This window comes from Herpailurus yagouaroundi, unplaced genomic scaffold (genome assembly GCF_014898765.1).
Source record: "Herpailurus yagouaroundi ecotype Mexico unplaced genomic scaffold, PumYag 100, whole genome shotgun sequence".
NCBI classification, from domain to species: Eukaryota; Metazoa; Chordata; class Mammalia; order Carnivora; family Felidae; genus Herpailurus; species Herpailurus yagouaroundi.
In genome coordinates, this window is record NW_024412391.1 from 43,500,360 (window position 1) to 43,525,243 (window position 24,884).

General features: G+C 38.2%; 1 protein-coding gene and 1 non-coding gene across 3 annotated transcripts in view; one reads left to right on the forward strand and one right to left on the reverse strand.

Annotated features, from left to right (window-relative positions):
- Positions 1-24,884, reverse strand: part of TAX1BP1 (Tax1 binding protein 1) — a 90,305-nt gene that overhangs the window by 20,507 nt on the left and 44,914 nt on the right. For both annotated transcript variants that reach the window (XM_040472377.1, XM_040472376.1), the window contains exons 8-14: positions 23,898-24,083; positions 19,466-19,690; positions 18,787-18,933; positions 17,052-17,169; positions 15,715-15,818; positions 12,763-12,888; positions 8,815-8,886 (exon numbers count right to left, since the gene is read on the reverse strand). In XM_040472377.1, the coding sequence (XP_040328311.1) occupies positions 8,815-8,886; positions 12,763-12,888; positions 15,715-15,818; positions 17,052-17,169; positions 18,787-18,933; positions 19,466-19,690; positions 23,898-24,083 (978 nt within the window). The remainder of the gene's footprint in view (positions 1-8,814; positions 8,887-12,762; positions 12,889-15,714; positions 15,819-17,051; positions 17,170-18,786; positions 18,934-19,465; positions 19,691-23,897; positions 24,084-24,884) is intronic.
- On the forward strand, positions 4,278-4,385 carry LOC121029019 (small nucleolar RNA U13). Its single transcript, XR_005789541.1, has one exon. It is a non-coding gene; the product is annotated as a small nucleolar RNA U13 (small nucleolar RNA).

Sequence of the window (24,884 nt, forward strand, 5' to 3'; positions counted from 1 at the left end):
TGAGCCGAAGCCGGCCGCTTAACCGACTGAGCCACCCAGGCACCCCCCAAACTGTCCTACTTCTATTGCACCCTGACAGGGCAGGGTACTTACAATAAAATTGCTGATTCCAGTACATTTCTTTCACCAAATGTTTTTATAAGCAAAAGCTATAAATTATGTTTGCCCCATTAATTTATTAATTCAACTAATACTTAACTTCAAGTATCAGGCACTATACTATTCACAAATGGTGAATAAAATGGACAATTCCTATCTTCATGTATCTTACAATTAAGCAGAGGCAGAAATAAACATTAATTACAAATTATGTTAAATGCTACGAAATAAAAGTAACAGGTCCCAGGTGTGAATTCAATAAAGGTATGTACTTCAGAGTGGGAGGTCAAAGAAGGCCTCACTGAGGAAGAGTCAGTAAATCTGGGACTTGAAGGATGAATCAAGAAAAGAATATTTAAATATTTAGAGGGAAGTAATATGAATTCTGGAATATAGTTGAAAAAAAAATCACTGGGGAAGAAGGTAATTATGGTTGCATAGATAAGACAACCATAAAATAACAATTACTGATGTCGGGTGAGGAGTACAACAGTTCATTCTATTATTCTCTCTATTCTCATATATTTAAACTTTTTTTTTTTTTTTTTTTTTTTTTGAGAGCGTGAGAAAATGCAAGTGGGGGAGGGAGGGAGAGAGAATGAATGAGAATCCCAAGCAGGCTCCATACTGTCAGTGTGGAGCTCAATGCAGGGCTTGAACCCATGAACCATGAGATCATGACCTGAGCCGAAACTGGATGCTTAATCGACTGAGCCACCCAGGCACCCCTAAACTCTTTTTTTAAAAAGTTTACTTATTTATCCTGAGAGAGAAAGTGTGAGTGGGGGAGGAACAGAGAGAGAGAGAGAGGAAAGAGCCAGGACCCCAAGCAGGATCCACACTCTCAGCACGAAGCCCAATGCAGGGCTTGAACTCGCAAACCAAACCATGAGATCATGACCGGAGCTGAAGCTGGATGCTTAACTGACTGAGCCACCCAAGGGCCCCTCTTAGGTTTAAACTTAAAAAAAAAAAAAAAAAAAAAAAAAAAAAGTCTAACAAAATAATAAGGAATTGTAGGCAAGAATATTCCTGACAAAGGACATGAATGTGGGCCCTGAGAAAACAAGGCAATTGGTGAATTGTACAGACTGAGTGACTAGAACAGTTCTCAAAGTGTGGTGCCCAGACCAGCAGCACCAGGAACTTACAAACACAAATCTCAAGCCCCACTACAAACCTACTGAATTAGAAACTTTGGGAATGGAACCCAGGAATCTAGGGTTTAACAGGCACTACGGGGGATTCTGACACAAGCTCAAGTTTGAGAACTACTGAGAGAGACTCTGCAATGGAGGATACTGAAACAGGACATTGTGGCTTAAGATGGGAACAGAGAGAGAAATGGAGGCCAGTCATACAAAATATCACATGTTAAGGTTTAATCTTAAGTGCACAACAGGCCCATTAAGGAGCTTTAAGCAAGGAAGTGATCAGCTTTACATTTTTAAGGGTTACCCTGTGTTTTGAGTAACCTTTCACCTGAGTCAAGAGTACAGGAGAGGAGTGACCGCATGGAAGATGGCAGCAGAGGAAGTGTGCTGTCCCTTGGACTAATAACCACCAAGGAACTGAATCCTGACATCACCTGAGTGGGATTGGAAACAAATCTACATCCATGAGATGACTGAGCCCTCTGACAACCTAACTGCAGGCTTGTGAGAGGTCTAAAGCCAGCAGACACAGTTAAGTCACACCCGAACTCCTCACTCACAGAAACTGTGAAATAACAAATGCTTTGAGCCATTAAGTTTGGGGAAAATTTGTTAGTGCAGTATATTACAGTTACAATGCTATTTTATGTGATTTCAGCCATTTATATCATAATAAAACATACAAGCAGTTATAATCATTCAGGACTATATCCTATATAAAACTTCAAACACATTTTATTTTATTTATTTATTTATTTATTTTTTTAACGTTTATTCATTTTTGAGAGACAGAGAGAGACGGCATGAGCAGGGAAGGGGCAGAGAGAGGGAGATACAGAATCTGAAACAGGTTCCAGGCTCTGAGCTCTCAGCACAGAGCCTGATGCGGGGTTCGAACTTACGGACCGTTGAGATCACGACCTGAGCTGAAGTCGGATGCTTAACCGACTGAGCCACCCAGGTGACCCTCAAACACATTTTAATGTAGAAATATTAATTGTAAGGTAGGTAATATAACCATTATATAAATTCTAAACAATTTTATATATATGTATCATATATATAAATATTTCATATAAAAATGTCTTTTTATACTTGTAAAATATATAAAGTATCTTGACTGCTTCTCTCTAGCATTAGCAAATATCTCTAAGCACAATACACACTTAGAGCTGGGTTTCTTATTCACAATACTGAAAGTAAATCCAGATCTCAAAGTTGTCTGAAGCATTTGTAATATATATACATCTCTTCCCAACTTCTTGTCAGCTCTGATTACAGCATCACTGATTTTTTATCTTACAGAAAGAGAGTGAGCAGGGGGAGGAGTAGAGGGAGAGGTGGGGGAGGGAGAGAGAGGGAGGGAGAGGGGGGAGAGAGGGAGGAAGAGGGGGGAGAGAGGGAAGGAGAGAGGGAAGGAGAGAGGGGAGAGAGGGGAGAGGGGAGAGAGGGGAGAGGGGGGAGAAGGGGGAGAGAGAGGCAGGGAGAGAGAGAGAGAGAGGAAGGGAGGGAGGAAGGGAGGGAGGGAGGGAGGGGGGAGAGGGGAGGGAGGGGGGAGAAAGGGGAAGGGAGAAAGGGAGAGGGGGGTGGAGGGAGAGGGGAGAGAAAACGAACCCCAGGCAGACTCCACACTCAGTAAGGAGCTGGACCCGGGGCTCAATTCCACAACCCTAGGATCATGACCAGAGCAGAAATCAAGAGTCAGACACTCAACTGACTGAGCCACCCAGGTGCCCCATGATTAGAGCATCATTGTTTTAACTTTGCAATACGCTTGACCAAAACTCATACCAGAAATTAAAAAAAAATCATTTTCTCTTCATTTGTGCTATTGTTTTAATTATCTTTAATTGTTTACTTGCAGCAATCTTTTTTATTTTTTTTTTTAGAGAAAGCAAGCACTAGCACATGGAAATGGGGGAGGGGCAGAGAGTGGAAGGGAGAGAATCCCAAGCAGGCTCCGTGCTCCCTCCCACAAACAGTGAGATCATGACCTGAGCCCAAATCAGGAGCCAACCCTAAGTCACCCAGGTGTCCCTTTGCAGGAATCTTTATAACCCACTTTTCATTTTGTGTTCCCACACACTAAAAGCAAAGAGGAAGGGGAGAGAGGAGGAAGAAGAAAAAACTATTTCAACATAATACTCTAAAGTGTAAGAGGCAGGAAAAACCACTTCAATCTCAAATTCTTTTTTTTTTTTTTCTAGGCTTATTTATTTTGCGGGAGGAGGAGAGAGAGAGCGCTCGAGAGCAGGGTAAGGGCAGAGAGAGGCCCAAGCAGGCTCCACACTGTCAGCACAGAGCCCAATGTGGGGCTTGAACTCACAAAACTGTTGAGATCATGACCTGAGTCAAAAAAGAGTTGGATGCTTAACTAACTGAGCCACCAGATGCCCCTCAAATTCTATTCTTACTTAATAGGTTTCTGTCTCATAGTAATATTTGTGTATTATTGGGTTTGGCAAATGCATACAAGTGTCGGTATTGGACACCAGAATTCTCACGGTAGACGGGACATACAAATAGGAAATGAGGAAGGAGAAGAACTGTGTGGAGTTGGACCAGAATTCATGATATCTAAAATAACATTTCTTAGTTCTGTCCACTGAGAAGATCTAGAGGCAATGAGCACCAGGAATCATGGACACACCGAGGGCCCATATTTTGGTTTCTAAATACCATCTCTAATAATAAGCCAAAAACTCTGTTCTTATTACCAAAAAAAAAAAAAAAAAAAAAAAAAAAAAAAAAGGACAATTCCAGGGGTGCCTGGGTGGTCAGCAGTTAAGTGTCCAACTCTTGATTTCAGCTCAGGTGATCATCTCACAGTTTCGTGGGTTTGAGCCCCATGTCGGGCTCTGCACTGGCAGCATGGAGCCTGCTTGAGATTCTCTCTCTCCCTCTTACTGCCCCTCCCCACTCATGCTATCTCTGTCTCTCTCAAAACAAATTAAATAAACTTTAAAAAAGAACAAACACAACAACGGACAAACCAAAGATGAGTTAAGAAGGGTACACGATGAGATCCTTTTGTAGTTCAAAAGCGTGATGACTGGGTGTTTGTTCCCATTGCTGTATGACATATGCCTCCCTCAAACCTTGTTACAACCTCCGCAAGGCAGGAGGAAGAAGGGTACAAAGATAAGCCAGAGTATCTTGCAATGCTGGAAAGATATTAAGTACTCAAAAAATCAACAACACCCTTTTGATACAGGTGAATATCAGGAAACCAGTTTCAAAGTGCTTCCATTGACCAAATCTAGAACTGTAGAAACATCAAATTAAGAACAGTAATAAATTCTAGGGGTGCCCAGGGCACCTGGGTAGCTCAGTCGGTTAAGCTTCCAACTTCGGCTCAGGTCATGATCTCGTGGTTTGTGAGTTCAAGTCCCGCACTGGGTTCTGTGTTGACAGCTTGGAGCCTGGAGCCTGCTTCAGATTCTATGTTTCTCTCTCTCTCTCTCTCTCTCTGCCCCTCCCCTACTCACACTCTGTCTCTCTCAAAAATAAACAAACATTAAAAAAAAAAAAATTCTAGGGGTGCCAGGGTGGCTCAGTCCATTAAGCATCCAACTCTTGATTTCAGCTCAGGTCATGATCTCAACTCATGTTGGGCTCCACACTCAGTGTGGTGCCTGCCCGAGGTTGTCTCTCCCTCTTCCTCTGCACGCTCACCTCAAAATACACAAATATTTAAAACAAAACCAAAGAGCAACAAATTCCAATCCACTGACTAAAGAGTTCATACTCATGACTGTCAGGAAGATAGACAGATGGACACAGACACCTAAATATAAATTAAAAATATATTCATACACACACACAGATACAAAAATGTACTTGGCCTTTGTCCCTGGTTCCTAGCAAAGATCTCCTAAAACTCTTAGAATTTCCTGAATAGCAACAATGTCTTCTGTCATTCATAGTAAGTCCCTTTAGACTAATATAATTTATGCTAACAAGGTGACTCCTGGGAAGCCCTCAGACAGTTCCACCAGAAGGACCAAGCACGTGACTACAGAGAGTTAGAGATTTTACTAACAGCCCCCCTCTACATCAGGGATAGGAGGGAAGATGGAGACTGAATTAAATCATCTGACCAATGATTTAATTAACCATGCTATTATATTCAAACCCCAGATTTAAAATTCTTAAACAATTCCAATTGGTGAACACACCAATGTGCTAAGACAGTGCCATGCCTGGAGAGGGTAGGGAAGCTCTGTGACACCCCGAAGGTTCTTCTTCTTCCTTATAGAATGCTAAGGGACAAAGAGAAAATGATAGATTTGAAAAATCAGAATTCAGGGAGCCTGGGTGGCTCAGTCGGATATGCATCCAACTCTTGATTTTAACTCAGGTCATGATCTCAGAGTTCATGGGATCAAGCCACGTGCTGGGCTCTGTGCGGACAGTACAGAACCTGCTTGGGATTCTCTCTCTCCCTCTGCCCCTCCTCCCACTTACACACACACACACACACACACACACACTCTCTCTCTCTCTCTAAATAAACTTTAAAAACAACAAAAAAAAGATAAGTCAGAATTCTGCAACTGTCACACAGCAACGCCACTCAACCGTTAAGATCTGAATGGCCTCCTTATCATGGGTGATTCTGTAGTATCATCATCATTGGTCATTTGGGAAACTTGACTGATTCACTGAGTCATGTAGATCTTCCAAATGCTGGCCAATTTAACTGAACACTTTTTAAAAATCAGTCTTAATATTACTGCCCATCTCATCAGAAAAGTGTGTAAGCACTGGGAATTATCAAGCTCACGCTAGCAGACACAAGTTACCCAAAGTTCTAGTTTTTGCTTAAAAGCCTGAATTTTATCACTGGCAATAAATACTATCATTTGTTTTTTCCTTAAAGGTCACTTCTTTTCAAGAAAACACCTACCAAATACCTTACCTTTAAAATAACTATATATTTTGTCTACTAGTCATTTTTTTATATATATATATATATTTTAGAGTGCACGAGAGCGCATAAGCAGGGGAGAGGAACGAGGAGGGGGGGGAGAGGGACAAGGAGTGGGGCAGGGAGAGGAGAGGGCGGGGATATCTTAAGCAGGCTCCACGCTCAGCATGAAAGCCGATACAGGGCTCATTCCCATGACCCTGGGATCATGACCTGAGCCAAAATCAAGAGTCAGACAACCACCTGAGCCACCCAGGTACCCTTATTAGTCATTCTTTTTTTTTTTTTCAACGTTTATTTATTTTTGGGACAGAGAGAGACAGAGCATGAACGGGGGAGGGGCAGAGAGAGAGGGAGACACAGAATCGGAAACAGGCTCCAGGCTCTGAGCCATCAGCCCAGAGCCTGACGCAGGGCTCGAACTCACGGACTGCGAGATCGTGACCTGGCTGAAGTCGGACGCTTAACCGACTGCGCCACCCAGGCGCCCCATTAGTCATTCTTTAATACAGAAACGATATGCTAGGAAAAAAAGCAGCTAGTTCAGCTCACAACCCAAACAACTGCACAAGTACTTCACTTTAAGATAACCATCATACTTCAGGCAGAAGCACTTTGGGGGTACTTCCCATTTCATCACATAGAATATTAAAAAGACATGCACCCTGAGATCAAGCTTCGATTAAGATTACTATTTTACTGTTTCAGGGCACCTGGGTGGCCGAGTCGGTTGAGCATCTGACTTCAGCTCAGGTCATGATCTTGCAGTTCATGAGTTCGAGCCTCGCATCGGGCTCTGTGCTGACAGCTCAGAGCCTGGAGCCTGCTTCGGATTCTGTGTCTCCTGCTCTCTCTACCCTTCCTCTGGTCACACCGTGTCTCTCTCTCTCAAAAACAAAGATTAAAAAAACGTTTTGAAAATAAAAGATTACTATTTTACTGTTTCATCATCAGGCTTTTTGGTTTTAACCTTTACTGCAATGGTTAAGATGAACGGTTAACATGTTTTTTGCCACCTTACAAAGCTTTATTATGGCGACTTGACAGAGCCAACTCACACGGACCATGAGCCAAGACACGCCAGCTAAAACACAACTTCAAGTTTAACCCAGGATCCAGAGCAGAGGTGCCAAGTCTGCGGCTAGTGCCATTCCCGTGGGAATGGCCGCGCCACATGGCCTCCCACGCGAGCCCCAGCGCCCTCACACTACAGAGGCGCCCCTGCTGGAGGCTGCAAGGCAGGGAGCCCTCAGAGACCCTCTTGGGACTCAGGGCACAGCGGCTCCTCTCTGGGGTTGCCAAGTCCCGGCAAAGGAGGGGAGGGGGACAACCGACCGACCTCCCTTAGTGCCCAAGTGTGTGTGGTTGGGGGGAGGGGGGAGGGACCAACACGAATCCATTTTTATTTTCGGGGCAGCAGGGCAGGATCATCATGCGACAATTACCTTTCGTCATGCAACAATTACCAAGTGCACTTCGAGGACCATCTTTCTAAAGCTCTGCCCGTGCCAAAGAAGCAACCCGGCTCTTCACAGCCTGGCTTCCCTCATGACACGTAGCCCTTCCGCTGGACTGGAGAGCTGCCCAACAGCAAGAATGGCAAGCAAATTTTCTCCAGACTTTTGGGCCGCCGGCGGCTGGGAAATCTGTTTTGGCCCCAGGAGAAACCAGCAGCCACTGGCATTGCCCAGATGCTGCTGCGGGGCAGAGATAACAGGCACAGGAAAGGTGGGGTGGCAGGGTCCTCCCATGTATGGTAACTACACCAACGGAGTTTGGTGCAACTGCCTTGATTCAAAAACTAACACACCAGCAGTTTTAACACCACTGCTTACATACCAGCATGTTTAAATGTAACACCGGGGGGGGGGGGCCGCAAATAACACTCTAGTATTATGAAAATAGCTTGTAACTTTGTAGACCTCTAAAAGGGGATAGGGGCCCCCAAAAGACCTCAAACAATACTTTGTGAAATGCTGCACCGTAGCATTTTTTACATTATAAGTGTACATTCTGTTTCACTGGTAAGTTACACTATAAATCATTAAATAACTTCTAAAATGTTTCCTTCACAAAAGAAAACCAGATAAAGACAGTATCATGTATAACTTTTAAATTTTTTACTCTTTCTAAATTTAAACATCCTAAAATTTCTTTATTATTAAATACAATATATGTAACAAAGAGCAAGCTAAACTTAAACACTTCAGCCTTTTCCTCATAAAGTATTTTAAAAATATTATTTAACCAAAAAGATTCTGCACCTAAGCATACTAAGATCTGCTTCAGTCTTTTCTTTATCCTAACTTTAATTTTTTTTTTTTTTTTTTTTTGACAGAGAGAAAGAGCGCGAGCGCGCACGCATGCAGAGCAGGGGAGAGGGGCAGAGGGACAGAGAGGATCCTAAGCATGCTCCATGCTCAGCGAGGAGCTCAGCAGGGCTCGAGCCCATGACCCTAGCATCATGACCCAGCCAAAAATCAAGAGTCGAACGCTCAACCCACGGAGCCACCCAGGCGCCCTTAATTTAACTTTTTTTAGCCACCCTCACGTGATTATAAAATGTGTCTTCATAAAGCTGTAGTATCATTCACTGTCTCATGAAAGATGTTAAAGTACACCATTCGATACCTTCTCCCCGGAGAGTTTTTCCAAATGTGTCGTCAGTCCATTTATTTCTTTGTCTTTCTCTGCCAACTGAAGCTGAAAAAAGAAATCATTTTTTCATTATCCACTCTCTCCCTACACATCAAGAGCTAGTTTATACCATTCTATCAAAATACTTACTATTACCATAACCCATGTATTTCCTTGGGTCTTATTCTTTGACATCTCTGGATATATCCCCCCCCCCCCCAAAATTTGTTTAAATGTGAGTGTTCTCGAAGTTTCTTCTCTGGCTTCTTCTCTCTATATTCCCCCTAAAAACTTCCTTTTTTCTATGCCTTCAACTATGATCCCCATGGGAAAAATCACAACTATTAACTAATGTGGCACACCTCTTTCTTCCCCAAGTTCCAAATCTTTTTTACAGATACAGTACTTTTCTTTTTTAAGTGTTTATTTACTTTTGAGAGAGAGAGAGAGAGACAGAGCAAGCAGGGGAGGGGCAGACACAGAATCTGAGCTGTCAACACAGAGCCCAACACAGGGCCCAAAATGGTGAACCACAAGATCATGACTGAGCCGAAGCTGGATGTTTAACCGACTGAGCAACCCAGGTGCCTCTCTTTTTAAGTTTATTGACTTATTTTGGGGCAGGAGGGGGTGGGTGGGGAGGAGACCGGGAGAGAGAAGGACGGTCACATTCAAGTGGTGGTAGGGACGCAGAGAGGGAAGGAGAGAGAATCCAAAGCAGACTCTGCACTGTCAGCACAGAGTCCGATGTGGGCTGTGAGATCATGACCTGAGCCAAAATCAAGAGTCGCACACTTAACTAACTGAACTACCGTAGGCACCCTCAAATCTGTCTTTTCAATTGACGGATGACATGTTTTCATTATTGTCTTTCTACATTTTGAGGGCAAGGGGTCCCAAACCTACTTTTCTAACTTTTGCTAACAGATATTACCAATCTCAGAGCCCAGTGTGACTGAAGCTAGGAAGCTATGTTACACTTCCTACTCCTCTTCCCACCATCGTCAGTCTAAGTCATTCATTCATTTAACCACCGCCCATTTGCATTATAAGCATTATGGATACAAACACAAAACTATCCTTCAAATAATTTTTCCCTGAGGATGCCTTTCAAAGATTTCCTTGACAGACTCATGTCCTATTCAAGAGTAAGTGATCAAGGACGGTCCCCAAAGGGGTGGCCTTTATCAAGTAATTCTCTAATATTTCTATCTGATTTTCTCACCTTCAAAAACTTTCCACCTGTAAATCTCCTCAGTGTTACCAAATTACTTCACAAAGACCCACTATAGTTGGGTCCCTTTCTTTACTCCTAGAAAATTCTTAACAACAAATAGCACTAAAATTCCATTTTAGGCCCCCCAAAACGTGGCTTCAATCTATCAAGTCCAATCTACTCCATTACAGACATTGAAGTCTTATTACTCAAGATTGCTCATAATCTCCAGACTATGCTCTGCACTTTTCACCCCCAAACCTGTATATTAATGCTTTTCTATCTATTTAGAATGCCGCTTCTTTCTTTCCCAAGCTCTGCTTCTCCTCCCCTCCAGTTTTCTCTTTCAAGGGTCTGTTTTCTCCATGTTTAACTCCTAAATATTCCCCTGAAAACAGCTCTAAGGTACTTCTTAGACTTATCATTCACGTAGAACTTCATCCCATTTTGCTTTGTCCAACGAGTATCTGTTTAGTGAGTACTATCTCAACAGTGCAAAAGAAGTCAAAGGGCATTAAACAAAAAGCCAAGCACCTTTACCAGCAGCATAATCTAGAACATTAATTTTGATGCTCACTTTGATCATTAATGAACTAAAAACATTATTTAACTTCCCATGAATCTGACAGATGATTAGCTGGGTCACGAATATCAAGGAGTTGTGAGTATCACCATGATACCACTAGCAATCTCTAGTAGACTGTAAACTCCTTAAGCATAGATAGCATTGTGCCATACCTGTGTGATCATCCAGATAAAAGCTAACACAGTGCTCTCTCTATATAGTAGGCTTTAATTTTACTAAATGAGTTTTTTTCTAGTCAAGATGCAAAGATAAAGTTCACATAAATTCAGTATTCACACTTTATAATAAGGAAAGTTGCCAGTCATTGAAAACAATATCCACAGCGATTCCAGAAACAATAATCTCATTGATTAAAAGTCTGAAAATTTCATTCTGACAATAGATCAAGATCGAAAAAAAGACCACCAGTAAAATTACCTTAGTATATAATGTGCACCCTCTCCAGCCCCCAGGGAGAAACCTAATCTTTGGTGTCTTTAAGAACATTTAAAAATTGTAAGTAGAATTAGCTACACTATAGCAAAGTTAAATCATTCAAAACTTCCTGATCTTTAGTCACACAAAATATGCAAATTACATGTACATATAGATACCAAAATATGTAAGATTATACTTTATTCCTTAGAATAAAAATATCTTCCTACTTATTAATTAAACAGCCTGCTATTTTTTTTCTCTAACACTCTTACAAATATAATTTAGTATTTAAGCTTGTTTGTTGCCTATTATCACACTGGCAAGAACAATTTTAATGAAGATTGTATCACTGGGGTGCCTGGGTGACTCAGTCAAACATCTGACTCTTGATTTCGGCTCAGGTCGTGATCTCTCAGTTCATGTGATCAAGGCCCAGGTCAGGCTCTGCACTGACAGTTTGGAGCCTGTTTGGAATTCTCTCTCTCCTCTCCCTCTGCCCTCTCTTCTGTGCACACGCTCGCTCTCTCTCAAAATAAACTTAAGAAAAATAATAATAAACATGTGGCCTCCTAATGACATAATTAAAAAAAGATTACATCACTCTGCAGTACTTTTTAGGATCACAGGTAACACATTTTGGTGATTCATTTAATAACACATATAAATTTTAAAATTACTAATCATATTATTATATCCCCACAAAAATGTCAAGGCCCTAAAATTATTTTTTTCAATATATTTGAGAGAGGTTGAGAGGGAGATAGAGACAGAATGAGAATCCCACGCAGGCCTCACACCATCAGTGTGGAGCCCAATGCAGGGCTCGAATCCACATACGATGAGATCATGACCTAAGCTGAAACCAAGAGTCAGACACTCAACAAACTGAGTCACCCAGGAGCCCTGAGGCCCTAAAATAATTTTACATACACCCATGTTTGTTTCTAAATGAATAAATAGGGGGATGCCTGGGTGACTCAGTCAGTTAAGCATCAGCTCAGGTCATGATCTTGCAGTCTGTGGGTTAGAAACCCACATCGGGCTCTGTGCTGACAGCTCAGACCCTGAAGCCTGCTTTGGATTCTGTGTCTCCCCCTCTTTCTCTGCCCTTCCCCCACTTGCCCTCTGTGTCTCTCTTAAAAATAAATAAACTTATGGGGCGCCTGGGTGGCACAGTCGGTTAAGCGTCCGACTTCAGCCAGGTCACGATCTCGCGGTCCGTGAGTTCGAGCCCCACGTCAGGCTCTGGGCTGATGGCTCGGAGCCTGGAGCCTGTTTCCAATGCTGTGTCTCCCTCTCTCTCTGCCCCTCCCCCGTTCATGCTGTTTCTCTCTGTCCCAAAAATAAATAAAAAACGTTGAAAAAAAAAAAATAAATAATAAAATAAATAAATAAACTTAAAAAACTTATTAATGAACAAATATGATAATGAAATGATCACTTTTCATCTTAGAAATGAAGCAATTAAAAGATATCATTTTAATTAGCCATCAAAATGAACAGAATTAAAGCCACAATGGTAATATGTATGGGTATTCATTTTCTCAGTTCATAGTTAATTAACTATACTCCACTAAACATGTAGTACATTTTTACTTATACACGAAAATACTATCCCAATTATCTATGTTAAAACTGCACATCAGATTGATAAAAATTATAGCTAACACATCTGCAAAAGTACCAGGTGCACCTGCCTCACGTTATACAAATACTGACTTACTTTGTAATTGTCCTCTACTTCAGCTAGTGCTAGTTTTATATTTTCAGCAATCTCCACTTGTTCTTTCCATTTCAGTTCCATTTTTGCAAGTTCATCGGCATATTTATTGCATTTTGTTTTCTCATCCTAAATGAAATTAGAATTACCAAAGACTTTTAAAAACACAGATACAGCCATTATCTTTATGAACATATTTAGATATGTACTGAATGTTTCATTTTAACACTAACAATAGAAAAACTGAAATAATGTCAGTAGACAATGGGAAAAATCATTTTAAGTCCATACAATGAAATAGTATATATTTAACAGAACAAAGTAGATCCACACATTAATAAGGAACAAGATACATTAATTTAAAATAGCAAGTTTCAAAAACAAAATATACAGTATAATCTTATTTTTGTTTTAAAAGTTAGCACAATCTTCTATGACTCTATATCATGTTGTGTAGAAAAATATAAACAAAATATGAATAGCTCTCATCACTTGGAATCAGGATCATGATGGTACCTTTTACCATTTTTACTCTTTATTTCTATAATGCCTAAGATTTCACAACAAGCATATACAACTTTTGCAAAGAGAGGTAAGAAAAAAGAAAAAAGAATCATATGATTATAATGACGCTGCTTCCAGATGTAGACAAACAAAACTCTGGGATTTCCTAACCAAGATATTATCTAGGTTGACTTCTTATACAATGCTCTTCTCTACAACCAAGAATATTAAAAGAAAGGAGTTACAAACCATGACAAAAGGGTAAATTGGCAATTTCATTTTGAATGTCTTATATTCAAGGTAAAAGTTTAAAAATATGCTCTAAGCAACTTTTTAGCAATTAATCCTAGATCAACTTACTATCCATTACCATACCTCACACCACACACAAAAATAAACTTAAAATTGTTAACAGGCCTAAATTTAGTGAAACCCAGGACTATAAAACTTATGGAAGAAAAAAATCTTTACAAGTTGGATTATAGGTGTGTGTTTCTTAGAACATAAAAAGCAGAGGGGTGAGTGGGTGGCTCAGTCAGTTGAGCATCTGACTCTTGATTTCAGTTCAGGTCATGATCTCACGGCTCTTGAGTTCAAGCCCCATCAGGCCCTGCACTGACAGCACAGAGTCTACCTGGGATTCTGTCTGCCTCTTTCTGCCCCTTCCCCGCTTGCTATCTCTCAAAATAAATAAACTTAAAAAAAAGAACATAAAAAGCACAAAACATTAAAGAGCAAATTGACAAATCTGTACTTAATCAAAAGTTTTTCTAAAAACACCGTTAAGGAAATGAAAAGGCAAGTTACAGACTGGGAGAAAATATTTCCCAAACATGTTTCAAAAGACTTCTACCCACAATAAAGCTTACAATGCAGTAATAAAATGAACTCAATGTTTAAAACAAAGATCTGAACTCTCCCAATAAAAAGGAAAATGAACTACCAATAAAAGCAACAACATGGATAAATTTCAAAATAATTATGCTGAAAGAGGACAGAAAAAAAAAAAGTATATACCATATGACCGCATTTATACAAACTGTATAAAAGGTAGGCTACAGTGGCAGAAAGCAAGCCAACAGTTTCCTGGGGGTGGCAATAGAGGGAGGAATGAGTTCCAAATAGAACTGCTCATTTCAGCAGCACGTATACCAAATGGGTACATAAAAACTTTGGCAAGTAATAGAAATGTTATCTTGGCACTATAATATTTTCACAACTGTATGTATGGCAAAACTGATCAAACTGCAGATTTTATACAGCTCAAGGTGCCTGGGTGGCTCAGTTGATTAAGTGTCCAGCTTCAGCTCAGGTCATGTCTCAGGGTTTGTGGGTTTGAGCCCGCATCGGGCTCTGTGCTAACAGCTCAGAGCCTGGAGCCTGCTTGGGACTCTGTGTTTCCCTCTCTCTCTCTGCCCCTCCCCCACTTGAGCTCTGTCTCTCTCAAAAATAAACATTAAAAAACATTTTTTTAAATAAATATAAGCAGTTCATTGGATTTCAACAAATATATGCAGTTTACTGCACCTCAACACAACTTGGAAAAAATATGTACCTTGAGGAAGTTTTTGGCTTAGGAACATTCTATCATCCTTTCAGTAATACTGTATGATAACATTTTAAAAAACAGGCATCCTGAATTGTTTCAGACTTGATGAAAAAAGTTTAGTCCCTCATAAACAACTACTTTAACTCAAGGGTAAAACTATTCTCATCGATCCTTCTACAGAAGAAAGGAACAAAAACTTTCAAAGTTTAAAAGATTAAGTACTATTTAGAAGGCAGTAACAAAATATTTTAATTACTACAGTAACATTGAACTAATGTATGAACATTATTCTATAGTTCTAAATATCTCTTTCCTCTCTACATGCACAGAAAAATACACACACTCACAAAAAATTAAAAAATCACAAACACAAAACGCCTTTGCCTCCCTTCTCCAAATCAGGTATAAATGAGAAGCATTTTCCCTCTGTCCTTGAAATACTCCGGGAGTGAATGCTACCAAGACAGTTGTAAAACTGAAATGTATGAAGAATACAGTTTTAAAATAGTCACAATAAGTAACACCATAAAAGCAATAGCTCATTTGGTTAACATTCTCTTTTCCCACTTTATAATTCTGGTCAATTTAAGCTGTGGTAAAATTCTTTGCTATTAATACAGGGAATATAAAAAGAGCACTTCCCTTTATCAAGTTCTACCCAGCCTCAATTAATCACTTGCCCATTATCAAGAAAGGACACTAATGATGTTAGGATAATTTTACATACAGGCCTATGTGTGCAGGTACACAGAACAACCCCTCTCATCATCTCAAAAGTGAAACTCAATACCAGTATATGGATACGAAAAAGAAACCCCAAGATTTATAAATAAATATAAATATAAATATAGGTAAGCTAAGCCATTATATCTGATAAATCTCACACAAGAGAGCCAGCTTACCTGCAAGAGCTGTTTACATTTATTGTATTTTTCTGTTTTGTCAGCAATTTCTTTGGTCATTTCACAGACTTGTCCCTTTGTTACAATGTCAGAATCTGTCTCAGCTATTAGACAAGAAAATAATATTATCAATTATCAAAACAGAAAATAATATTAAAAATTATTTTGCCCCATATTATCTTCCTGTTCAAAATAACTTAAAGGTCAGTATACTGTGAGATACAATAAATGGAACAATGAAGGAGAGAAATATCTATTTAAAAACATCTAATCATACACTAAATAAAGATAGTATAAACTCTACATGAGATTTTTTAAAATGTCAGTCTGGCCAGAAACAAGATCACATTCAGTAATGAAAAGTGATTTTTTTAATCAGCTAAAAATAGTTCTTAAATGGCATGCTTGTTCTCTTCATGTAACTGAATACACAGGATAAACAGAAAGCCATACTCTGAGAAAACACTTTATTTTTCTAGTCCTTCATTACTATTCAGTGAGTATTAAGTAACTTACACAACACCACTCTACATACTACAAAAAGTGTAAATAAATGGAAGTCAGGATCCTGTTATATAGTGGCTGAACCTGATTAAATATTTAATAGCATGGGAAATTTACAATACATTTAAAAAGTCTAAAACAGCAATTACCCCAAACACTACATTAGGAAATGTATTTTTATATACTGGAGTGCTGACTTCCATTATTGTCAATCTTTAACATAAAGTGAAAAAAAGAAATTAGGACAAGTGAAAACCTAGACTTAATTCAAATTGTCATGTTCATACATTCACCAGATCTTCCTAATCTATTCTAGAAGTTAATAAACTAATAAAAATTTAACTTGCCCACCAATAGGTATACTAACCACATAGTACCCGGGTCAAAAAAATTAAATAAAAGAAAAAAAAAAAGAGAGAAACATAAATAGAACAGGAGATTAATCCCCACCCCACCCCCTGCAACAGAACTATACAACTGAATTACCATAAATGCCTCGAGATTCCACAGATTTAGTGGAATATTAATTAAAAATTCAATTATTGGCTTCTATCCTATAGCCTAACTGCTATAACCATTTAAGCTTACAAACTCCAGCTCATTTAATACTTATGAATATTCTCATGAAGATAAATACTAGTTCACACTCATTTTATGTATTTCACATGTAAGACTTTCTTACTATTAAGCCCCTTACTTTATCTTTGCCTTAATCCTCTCATAAGAATTTTCAGAAGCTCCCTAAGACTCACACACTTGGAATAAGGCAGTATAAATAAGTATCAATACTCATCAAGGCAGGACACTACACAAAATGGCTAAAAGATTTTTACCTGTAGAAGGCTTTACATCTACATTAGAGGCAGTAGTAGCTGGGTCTGTGTTTATGGAAGCATCATTCACTTTTTGCTGATTTCCGATTTTCTTTGTTAAGACACTGGTGCTATTGGCCTATTCAAAATGTAATAAACTGTTATATGAGTTCTATTTCCTTCCTTCAGTAATTGTCACATAAAGAAATTCTGAGAAGTCTACAAAGCTGCTATTGTGTCTTAAAGACCAGCAAAGACTAAAGGTAACACCCATCACTTTACTAACTGACCTAAAAGTTACAACAGACAAAAACTTTATTTTGGTTTTCCTTGCCAAATGATCAAACTACTACCAAAGCAAGCCAATCACAGAAATCTCATAAGTCATCTACTACAAAGTCATAATATACTTACAGGCCTCAACCAAAACCCGTACATGTGGGTCATACTTAAAGTATATTTTTTCACAAAAGCATTCCTAGCTTACCACATGCATTTCTGTGTAAATATCATCTGTATCAATACAGTATACAAATAGAAGTCTTTATAGCAAATTTTGTTTGCAGAGATAACTTGGTATCATTTTCAACCGCAGGTTTTAAATGTGTTTCTTTACTTCCAGCATTCCATTACATAGCAAACCTTATATTTAAGTACAGTTTAAGGACCCACATTAAAACACACACCAAGGGGCACGTGGATGGCTCAGTTAAGCATCCAACTTTTTTTTTTTATTAAATTTTTTTTTTTTAACATTTATTTATTTTTGAGACAGAGAGAGACAGAGCATGAATGGGGGAGGGTCAGAGAAAGAGGGAGACACAGAATCCGAAACAGGTTCCAGGCTCTGAGCCATCAGCACAGAGCCCGACGCGGGGCTCGAACCCACAGACCGAGAGATCGTGACCTGAGCCGAAGTCGGACGCTTAACCGACTGAGCCACCCAGGCGCCCCAAGCATCCAACTCTTAAATTAGCCGTGGGTCACGATCCCAAGGTCATGGGATTGAGCCCCACAGCAGGCTCTGCACGAAGCGTGGCACCTGCTTGAGATAGTCTCTCTCTCTCCTCCATCCCCACCAATGGCACATGCAGCATGCCCTCTCAAATAAATCAATCACACACCAAAACAGAAACAATTTCTTTGTTTTCATTAAATCTGCTTACCCTCTCAGATGGAATACAAAATAATTAGCTACATTAACTCTTCCTAATCTAGTGGCTATGAGTAGGATGGAAGAACCCAATAATGACAACGAGAAACCATCTTTGACTCTGAGGATAACCAACAGTGAACCCCACTGAGGACAGGCATCAGTCACAGGAGGGATTCAATATGTACAGAGTTTTTAAGTGAAGACATTTAACAAGAACTTAGAGGGAAACGGTCAAAAAAGAGGGCCTTCCCTCCCTGTTTTCCCCTGCTGCTGCCCTTGCTTCCTTTCTTGGGTTTCCAGCACACAAAAATTTCAAATTTAAACCAACATATATCATTACAAACATTAGGCCAATCACTTCAATTCATGCAGAGATAAATTATATCCAAAAGGTTGATATTTAGAGTATTATAAATTTGGGGGTGCCAGGCTGGGTCAGTCAGAAGAGTACACAACTCTTGACGTTGAGGTTGCTGAGTTTGAGCCCCGTGTGGGGTGTAGAGATTAGTTAAATAAATAAAACTTTAGCTACTGTAAATTTGATTTGTAAACAAAAATACTGATAAAGGAACTATTCGGTAAGAATTCAATTGTCCTTACTGATTGGTCTGAAAGTTTGTTTATTTGTTTTTGGAGCCTCTGGCATTCCTTGAATTTTTCTTTATAATGATCTGCTGCCATTTGAAGACGAAGTTTCAAATCTTCAACTTCTCTTCTCAGTTCGTGTTCTAGTGTATCAGACTTTTCCTATGAGAAAAATAAAAGATAAAAATCTCCTATCTCACATGTAATAGTAAATCCCAACTTCCTTTTCACTTTTTTCTTTCTGGCTTCTAGTTTTTATTTGTTTTGGAGTTTGGGCAACAGAGCCACATTAGCTCCTAATAAATCTAGCTTTATATTCTTAGGACTAAGGTTCATTAAAAAACTAAAGAACAACAATCCCCCTCCTGAGGAATAAGTATTACCCTGTTAAATAACCATAATACCACTTTATGAAGCTAATAAATAAAAAATTCCAAACAAAGCAATATATACCTGACATCAGAAAGTTTAATAACAGAGCAGTTCTTACTAACCATTAAGCATTTGCCTACTTAAGTTTTTCTTAAAGTTTACATTAATTTCAACCCAAGAAGTTACAATGACTAAACAAAATGAATGGAAATTTAAATTTCTGTGATCAGGAATCTGACCTTATTCTGACATAACCCAATCTATTTTGTAAGTTCTAGTGAGCTTTTGATCAAAATGAAAATTCAAAATTAGCCCACTTTACCTGGTCTTTTTTCACAGCATTTAGTTTAAGTTCTGCCACTGCATCAGCTAACTGCTTTTTTACTTTCTCATTTTCCAAGCGTGCAGTATGCAGATCTGCCATTGTTTTATCTCTCACATTTACAGCATCACTAAGTTCTTTAGCCAGAAAGACAATTTCCTGCCGAGTTGCCTGAACCTGTTCCTCTGCTTTACGAAGTTGCTCCTTTAAAAGAAAAGTATCTTCCTGAAGAAAAGCAAATAAATACGTTAGCAACGAAACCATTAAAGTAAAAACAGTAGCAGAAACAAGTTTTACTCATATTTCAACAGATCAAAGTTTTAAATTAAACACTGGTTTTCTACTCATGACTTAAAATAAAATACAGAAGTCTATTAAAAAAAACTTATGATAGGACTTTGTGTTGGAATCCCCAGATAACAATCCAATGCACTCAGTATCTCTACCACATTAAACACATGTACACTTAAGTTGATAAGCAACATGCCCAATATTTAAATCCCTGGTTAAAAAGAAATTTGAATGAAAGTTCCTGTCCCCCAAAATCTCTAGCAGCTAGAACTACTTACTGACTCACACTTTTTATGATTACCAATAAAAATAATTTCAAAAAGTTCTCTGTAATTACAAAAATTTTGGTTAAGTTTCCTATTAACTAACCGAAAACATATCCGATACAATATTCATATACCATATCGTTATGAAACCACAGGGCAGATTGAAAACTTAGTTCTAAAAATAAAACATTTGATACACAAATATCAAAGTTGAGACAATGGGAAGATAAAAAAGTAATCAGCCCCTCTTACCTAACCTAAAAGTATCTTAAAAAGTTAAAATTACTGTTAAGAAAAAAAAAAAAAAAGAGAGAAAATAAGTTTAAATTGCCATAGTAAAATTATTTCCTTTAATATTATGAGCCCAACACATCTAGTTTCCTATTTTTTATCTTTGTACTACAAATAATATGAACTGAGAAAAAGTGCAATCCATTCTTGGTTTTTAAATTGTTAGCTCCTGGGGCGCATGGGTGGTTCAGTTCGTTAACCATTCAACTTCGGTTCAGGTCATGATCTCACAGTTCGTGAGTTCGAGCCCTGCATCAGGGTCTCTGCTGTCAGCACAGAGCCCACTTCAGATCCTCTGTCTCCCTCTCACTCTGCCCCTACCACACTCACATGCGCACACTCTCTCTCTCTAATAAACATTTTTAAAAAACTGTTAGCTCCTTAGAAGGAAATATAAAGGATTATGTACACTGAGGTGAAGAAAATATTTGTAGATACAACATTAACAGATCTAACTATGTAAATGTCATCAGCAAAAGAGCAACAATAAAACTAGTAGAAGAAAATGTTTGGAATATAAAATTATTTTCTAATCAGCATTTTTTCAAATCAAAAAACTCTAACCACAAAAAAACCCAAAAAATTGGAGAAAGGCATAACCATGAAATTTTTAAAAATTGTTTATTTTTGAGAGACAGAGCATGACATGAGCAGGAGAGGGGCAGAGAGAGAGGGAGACACAGAATGGGAAGCAGGCTCCAGGCTCTGAGCTGGGAGCACAGGGCCCGACGCAGGGCTCGAACACATGACCATGAAGACAATGACCTGAGCTGAAGTCACACACCTAACTAAGCCATCCAGGCACCCCTATCGTGAAATTTTTTTTAAAAGACAGAAATGGCCATTATGCATACAAAAAAAAAAAAAAAATACTCCACTCATCAACAAACAAATAAAGAAGTTAAAACAAACATCAATTTCTTTCAATTAACAAAGATTAAAAAACAGGAATACTCCAATATTCAGATGACTTTAGGGAAATTAGCAAATTCATGAACGGTTAGGCTTATGTACATGTAGCTGGTGTAAAGTTTTTCACCAGATTTTTATAACATTCATCAACACCTTGAAAAAGCACACAGGTTTTGATCTAGCAATTTTATTTTTATGAGTTTCCAAGAAAATTAATAAAAGGTATGGACATTAAATTTAGCTTTAGAGGGATTCAGTACAATATTAAAATAATGAAAAATTATTTAAAACTGAGAATATCTAATATGAGAATTTATTATAAATTCTATTATATATCCTTCACACGATGGAAGTCTGTGCTACCATCACAAACACTAGTAAATACAAATGCTGGGGTATTAATTTTTTTGAAAAGCAATTTGAAAATAACTAATTTTTTTTTATATATACACGTGCCTAGATATTTGTACAAGGATGATGTTTGCATAAGCGGCATGCTTATAAAAGCTAAGGACTGTACACAACTAAAAAACAATTACATACACAGCTATTAAACGAGGGATCCTATACAGCTGTTATAGTGAATGAGAAAGATCTATATGCGTACTCATACAAGATGTCCAGATTTTCCATAAAAAAATTTTTTAAGAGGTTTTGGAACACTGTTATAAATATTCTAATTTTTTATAAAATGTAAATTTTAGGGGTGCCTGGGTGGCTCATTCGGTTAAGCAGCCAACTTCAGCTCAGGTCATGTTCTCATGGTTAATGAGAAATAAATATAAAGCTCTTTATATATCCAAAAAAAAAAAAAGTAAATCAATGATTAATTAGGACTGGGGGGAGGGGGAGAAGCAAATGAGAATATGGAGTAACTGCTAATGGGTACACAGTTTCTTTGGGGGGTAATAAAAATATTCCTAAATTTACTGCAGTATTAGTTGTATAACTGTGAATACACTGAAAACCATTAAACTACACATTTTAAATGACAAAAAAAGGTGCAAAAAAGTATGTATATAGCATGGCACCTATTTTTAAGAGTGTGTATGTATGCACATGCTTATTTTTGCAAAAAGAGAAGGATAAACTAAAAACTAATGGAAAATCTTTACATATGTGTACATGTAAAAAAAAAAAGGTTTTTTTAGGGAAGAGACAGTAAATATTTTTGTAATTATTTTCACTTTTGAATGATGCAACTATTTAACATATTCCAAACACAAGACTCAATCAAAAGATTTAAAGAATAGGGGCGCCTGGGTGGCTCTGTCAGTTAGGCATCTGACTTCAGCTCAGGTCATGATCTCATGGTCTGTTGAGTTCGAGGCCCATGTCGAGCTCTGTGCTGACAGCATGGGGCTTGGAGCCTGCTTCCGATTCTGCGTGTCCCTTTCTCTCTGCCCCTCCCCAGCTCTGCTTACTCTCTCTCTCTCAAAAATAAACATTAAAAAAAAAAAAAACTAAGAATACCTACTAATAAGTGTAAAAGAAAAATTTTTAAGTGACCATTTTGTAATCATTAATTTAATAATAACTGATGCAGGTGAGGATCATTAAGGGATCAAAAATACTGGGTGAAAAGCTATTGACATTACAGGATGTTACCATAATCTCAAAGTATTACCCTACATCTTACTCAATAATCACAAAGAGGGGGAAAGCACCCATATAATGAATTCAGGCAGACACAACTTTAAACAAATGATTAATGTTACATCAACATTATGTGACATTTGGTATTGATGCAAAATAATGTACAAGACATCATCTATTTAGGCTTTTTCTTGCCAAAAATGTATGACCTAAATCTAGCTTTGAGGAAACAATAAATCTAGATTACAAACCATCTTCTCAGACAAGCCTGAATTCTTCAAAAATATCAGTATCATAAAAGGTGTATAGGGACCCTATTCTAGATTAGAGCAAAAACACAACAATAATCAAATGAATGTGTGGATCTTTACCACCAGGTCAAGAAATTGTAAAGGTTATATATAAATATATAGTGGCGGGGGGGGCGTGGTGGCGGCCCCTGGGTGGCTCAGTCAGTTAAGCATCTGACTCTCAGTTTTGGCTCAGGTCATGATCTCGTGGTTTCTTGAGTTCTAGCCCTATGTCAGGCTCTGTGCTGACAGTGCAGAACCTGCTTGGGATTCTCTCTCTCCCCTCTCCCTGTCCTCCTCTCTCTGCCTCTCCCCTACTCATGCTCTCTGTGTCTCTGTTACAAGTTTTAAATAAACTTAAACGCTTTATAAAAAATATATACTTGGGATAATTTGATTATACTAAAACTGTATTATGAATGAGTATTATCAACGTTAAATTTCTTAGGTATGATCATGGTTTTATGGTTATACAGAATAATGAACCACAACTGTAGATAGGGAAGACATGCTAAAATATCTAGGGTGTGATATCATAATGCCTGCAACTGACTTCAAATGACTCAGAGGAAAAAAAGGTCATACAAATGGAGAGATAAAGATGGCAAAATATTTGAGGATACATGTTTTCGTTGTTCTGTTCTTCCAACTTCTCTGTAAAACTGAACTTTTTCAAAAGAAAAGGTTGGGAAAAGGGAAGATTAAAAATAAAAAACAAAGAATATCGCATACATTTAATAGACACAGGTTTTACAATCTTCAAACACGTATCACAAAAATACTTACCTTACTTGAAGTTGTAAGCAAGAATGCCCTTTGCAGATTTTCCTTTTCAGCCAAACAGAACTGCAGCCTGCCAATCTCTTCTTTAAAATGAGTAATCATGCTTTCTTTATTCCCATCTAAATTCTTCAGAGTCTGGACCTCTGACACAAGCTTGGTATTTTCTATTTCGGTATTCTTCAAATGTACCTGTTAACAGTGCTTGAAAATGTCAAGAATATCCTAACTCCATAACCTAAATTACTCAAATTTCAAAATACCACTGTTTAGCCCAATTATGATCAAGTGATGGGAAGACCTACTAGATCAGGAGTCAGGAGACCCAAGTTGTACCAAATAACTAGCTAATATGTGGGAACAGAACATAACCTTTCTAAGCTTTTTTGTTGTAAATTTTCCATAAAGATTATATCTAAGGTCTAACAATATTACCTCATCTCTGAAGTTTTCTCCTTCGATTAATGCTTTTTTTTTTTTTTTTTTTTTTAAGATTTTTAAGTTCTCTTTAAAAATGCAAATCAATTTGGTTGCTGTTGGGGGAACAAATTATTGTTATATAGTCAGATACAAAGGTATGGCAAGATTCTGGAAAACTAAAGGGGTACATTCAAGAACAACATCTTAAGCAATTCAATTTCTGGCTGGTGAGAAGTACTGTCATTTACTGCCTGTGTGCCTAAAAATACATTTGATTCATTAACTCAACTATATTAATTTTCCCAGGAACTTTGGCAGCAGTTTGCCCATTAACAGATGCACAAGTCAAATTCCATAACTGGAATTATAAAGAGTATAGATATCTTGTTTTCACTATAAAGAGTATCTTGCTTTGGTTAAGAGTACCAGAGAGAAATGAATTGACATACTTTTCACACTTGACTCTAAATGTGTGACTAATGAAACACTAATTCCTGCTCACAAGGATGGAAAAAAACTCCAGGAGTCTCTGGGTGGCTCAGTCAGTTGAGTGTCCAACTCTTGGTTTTGGCT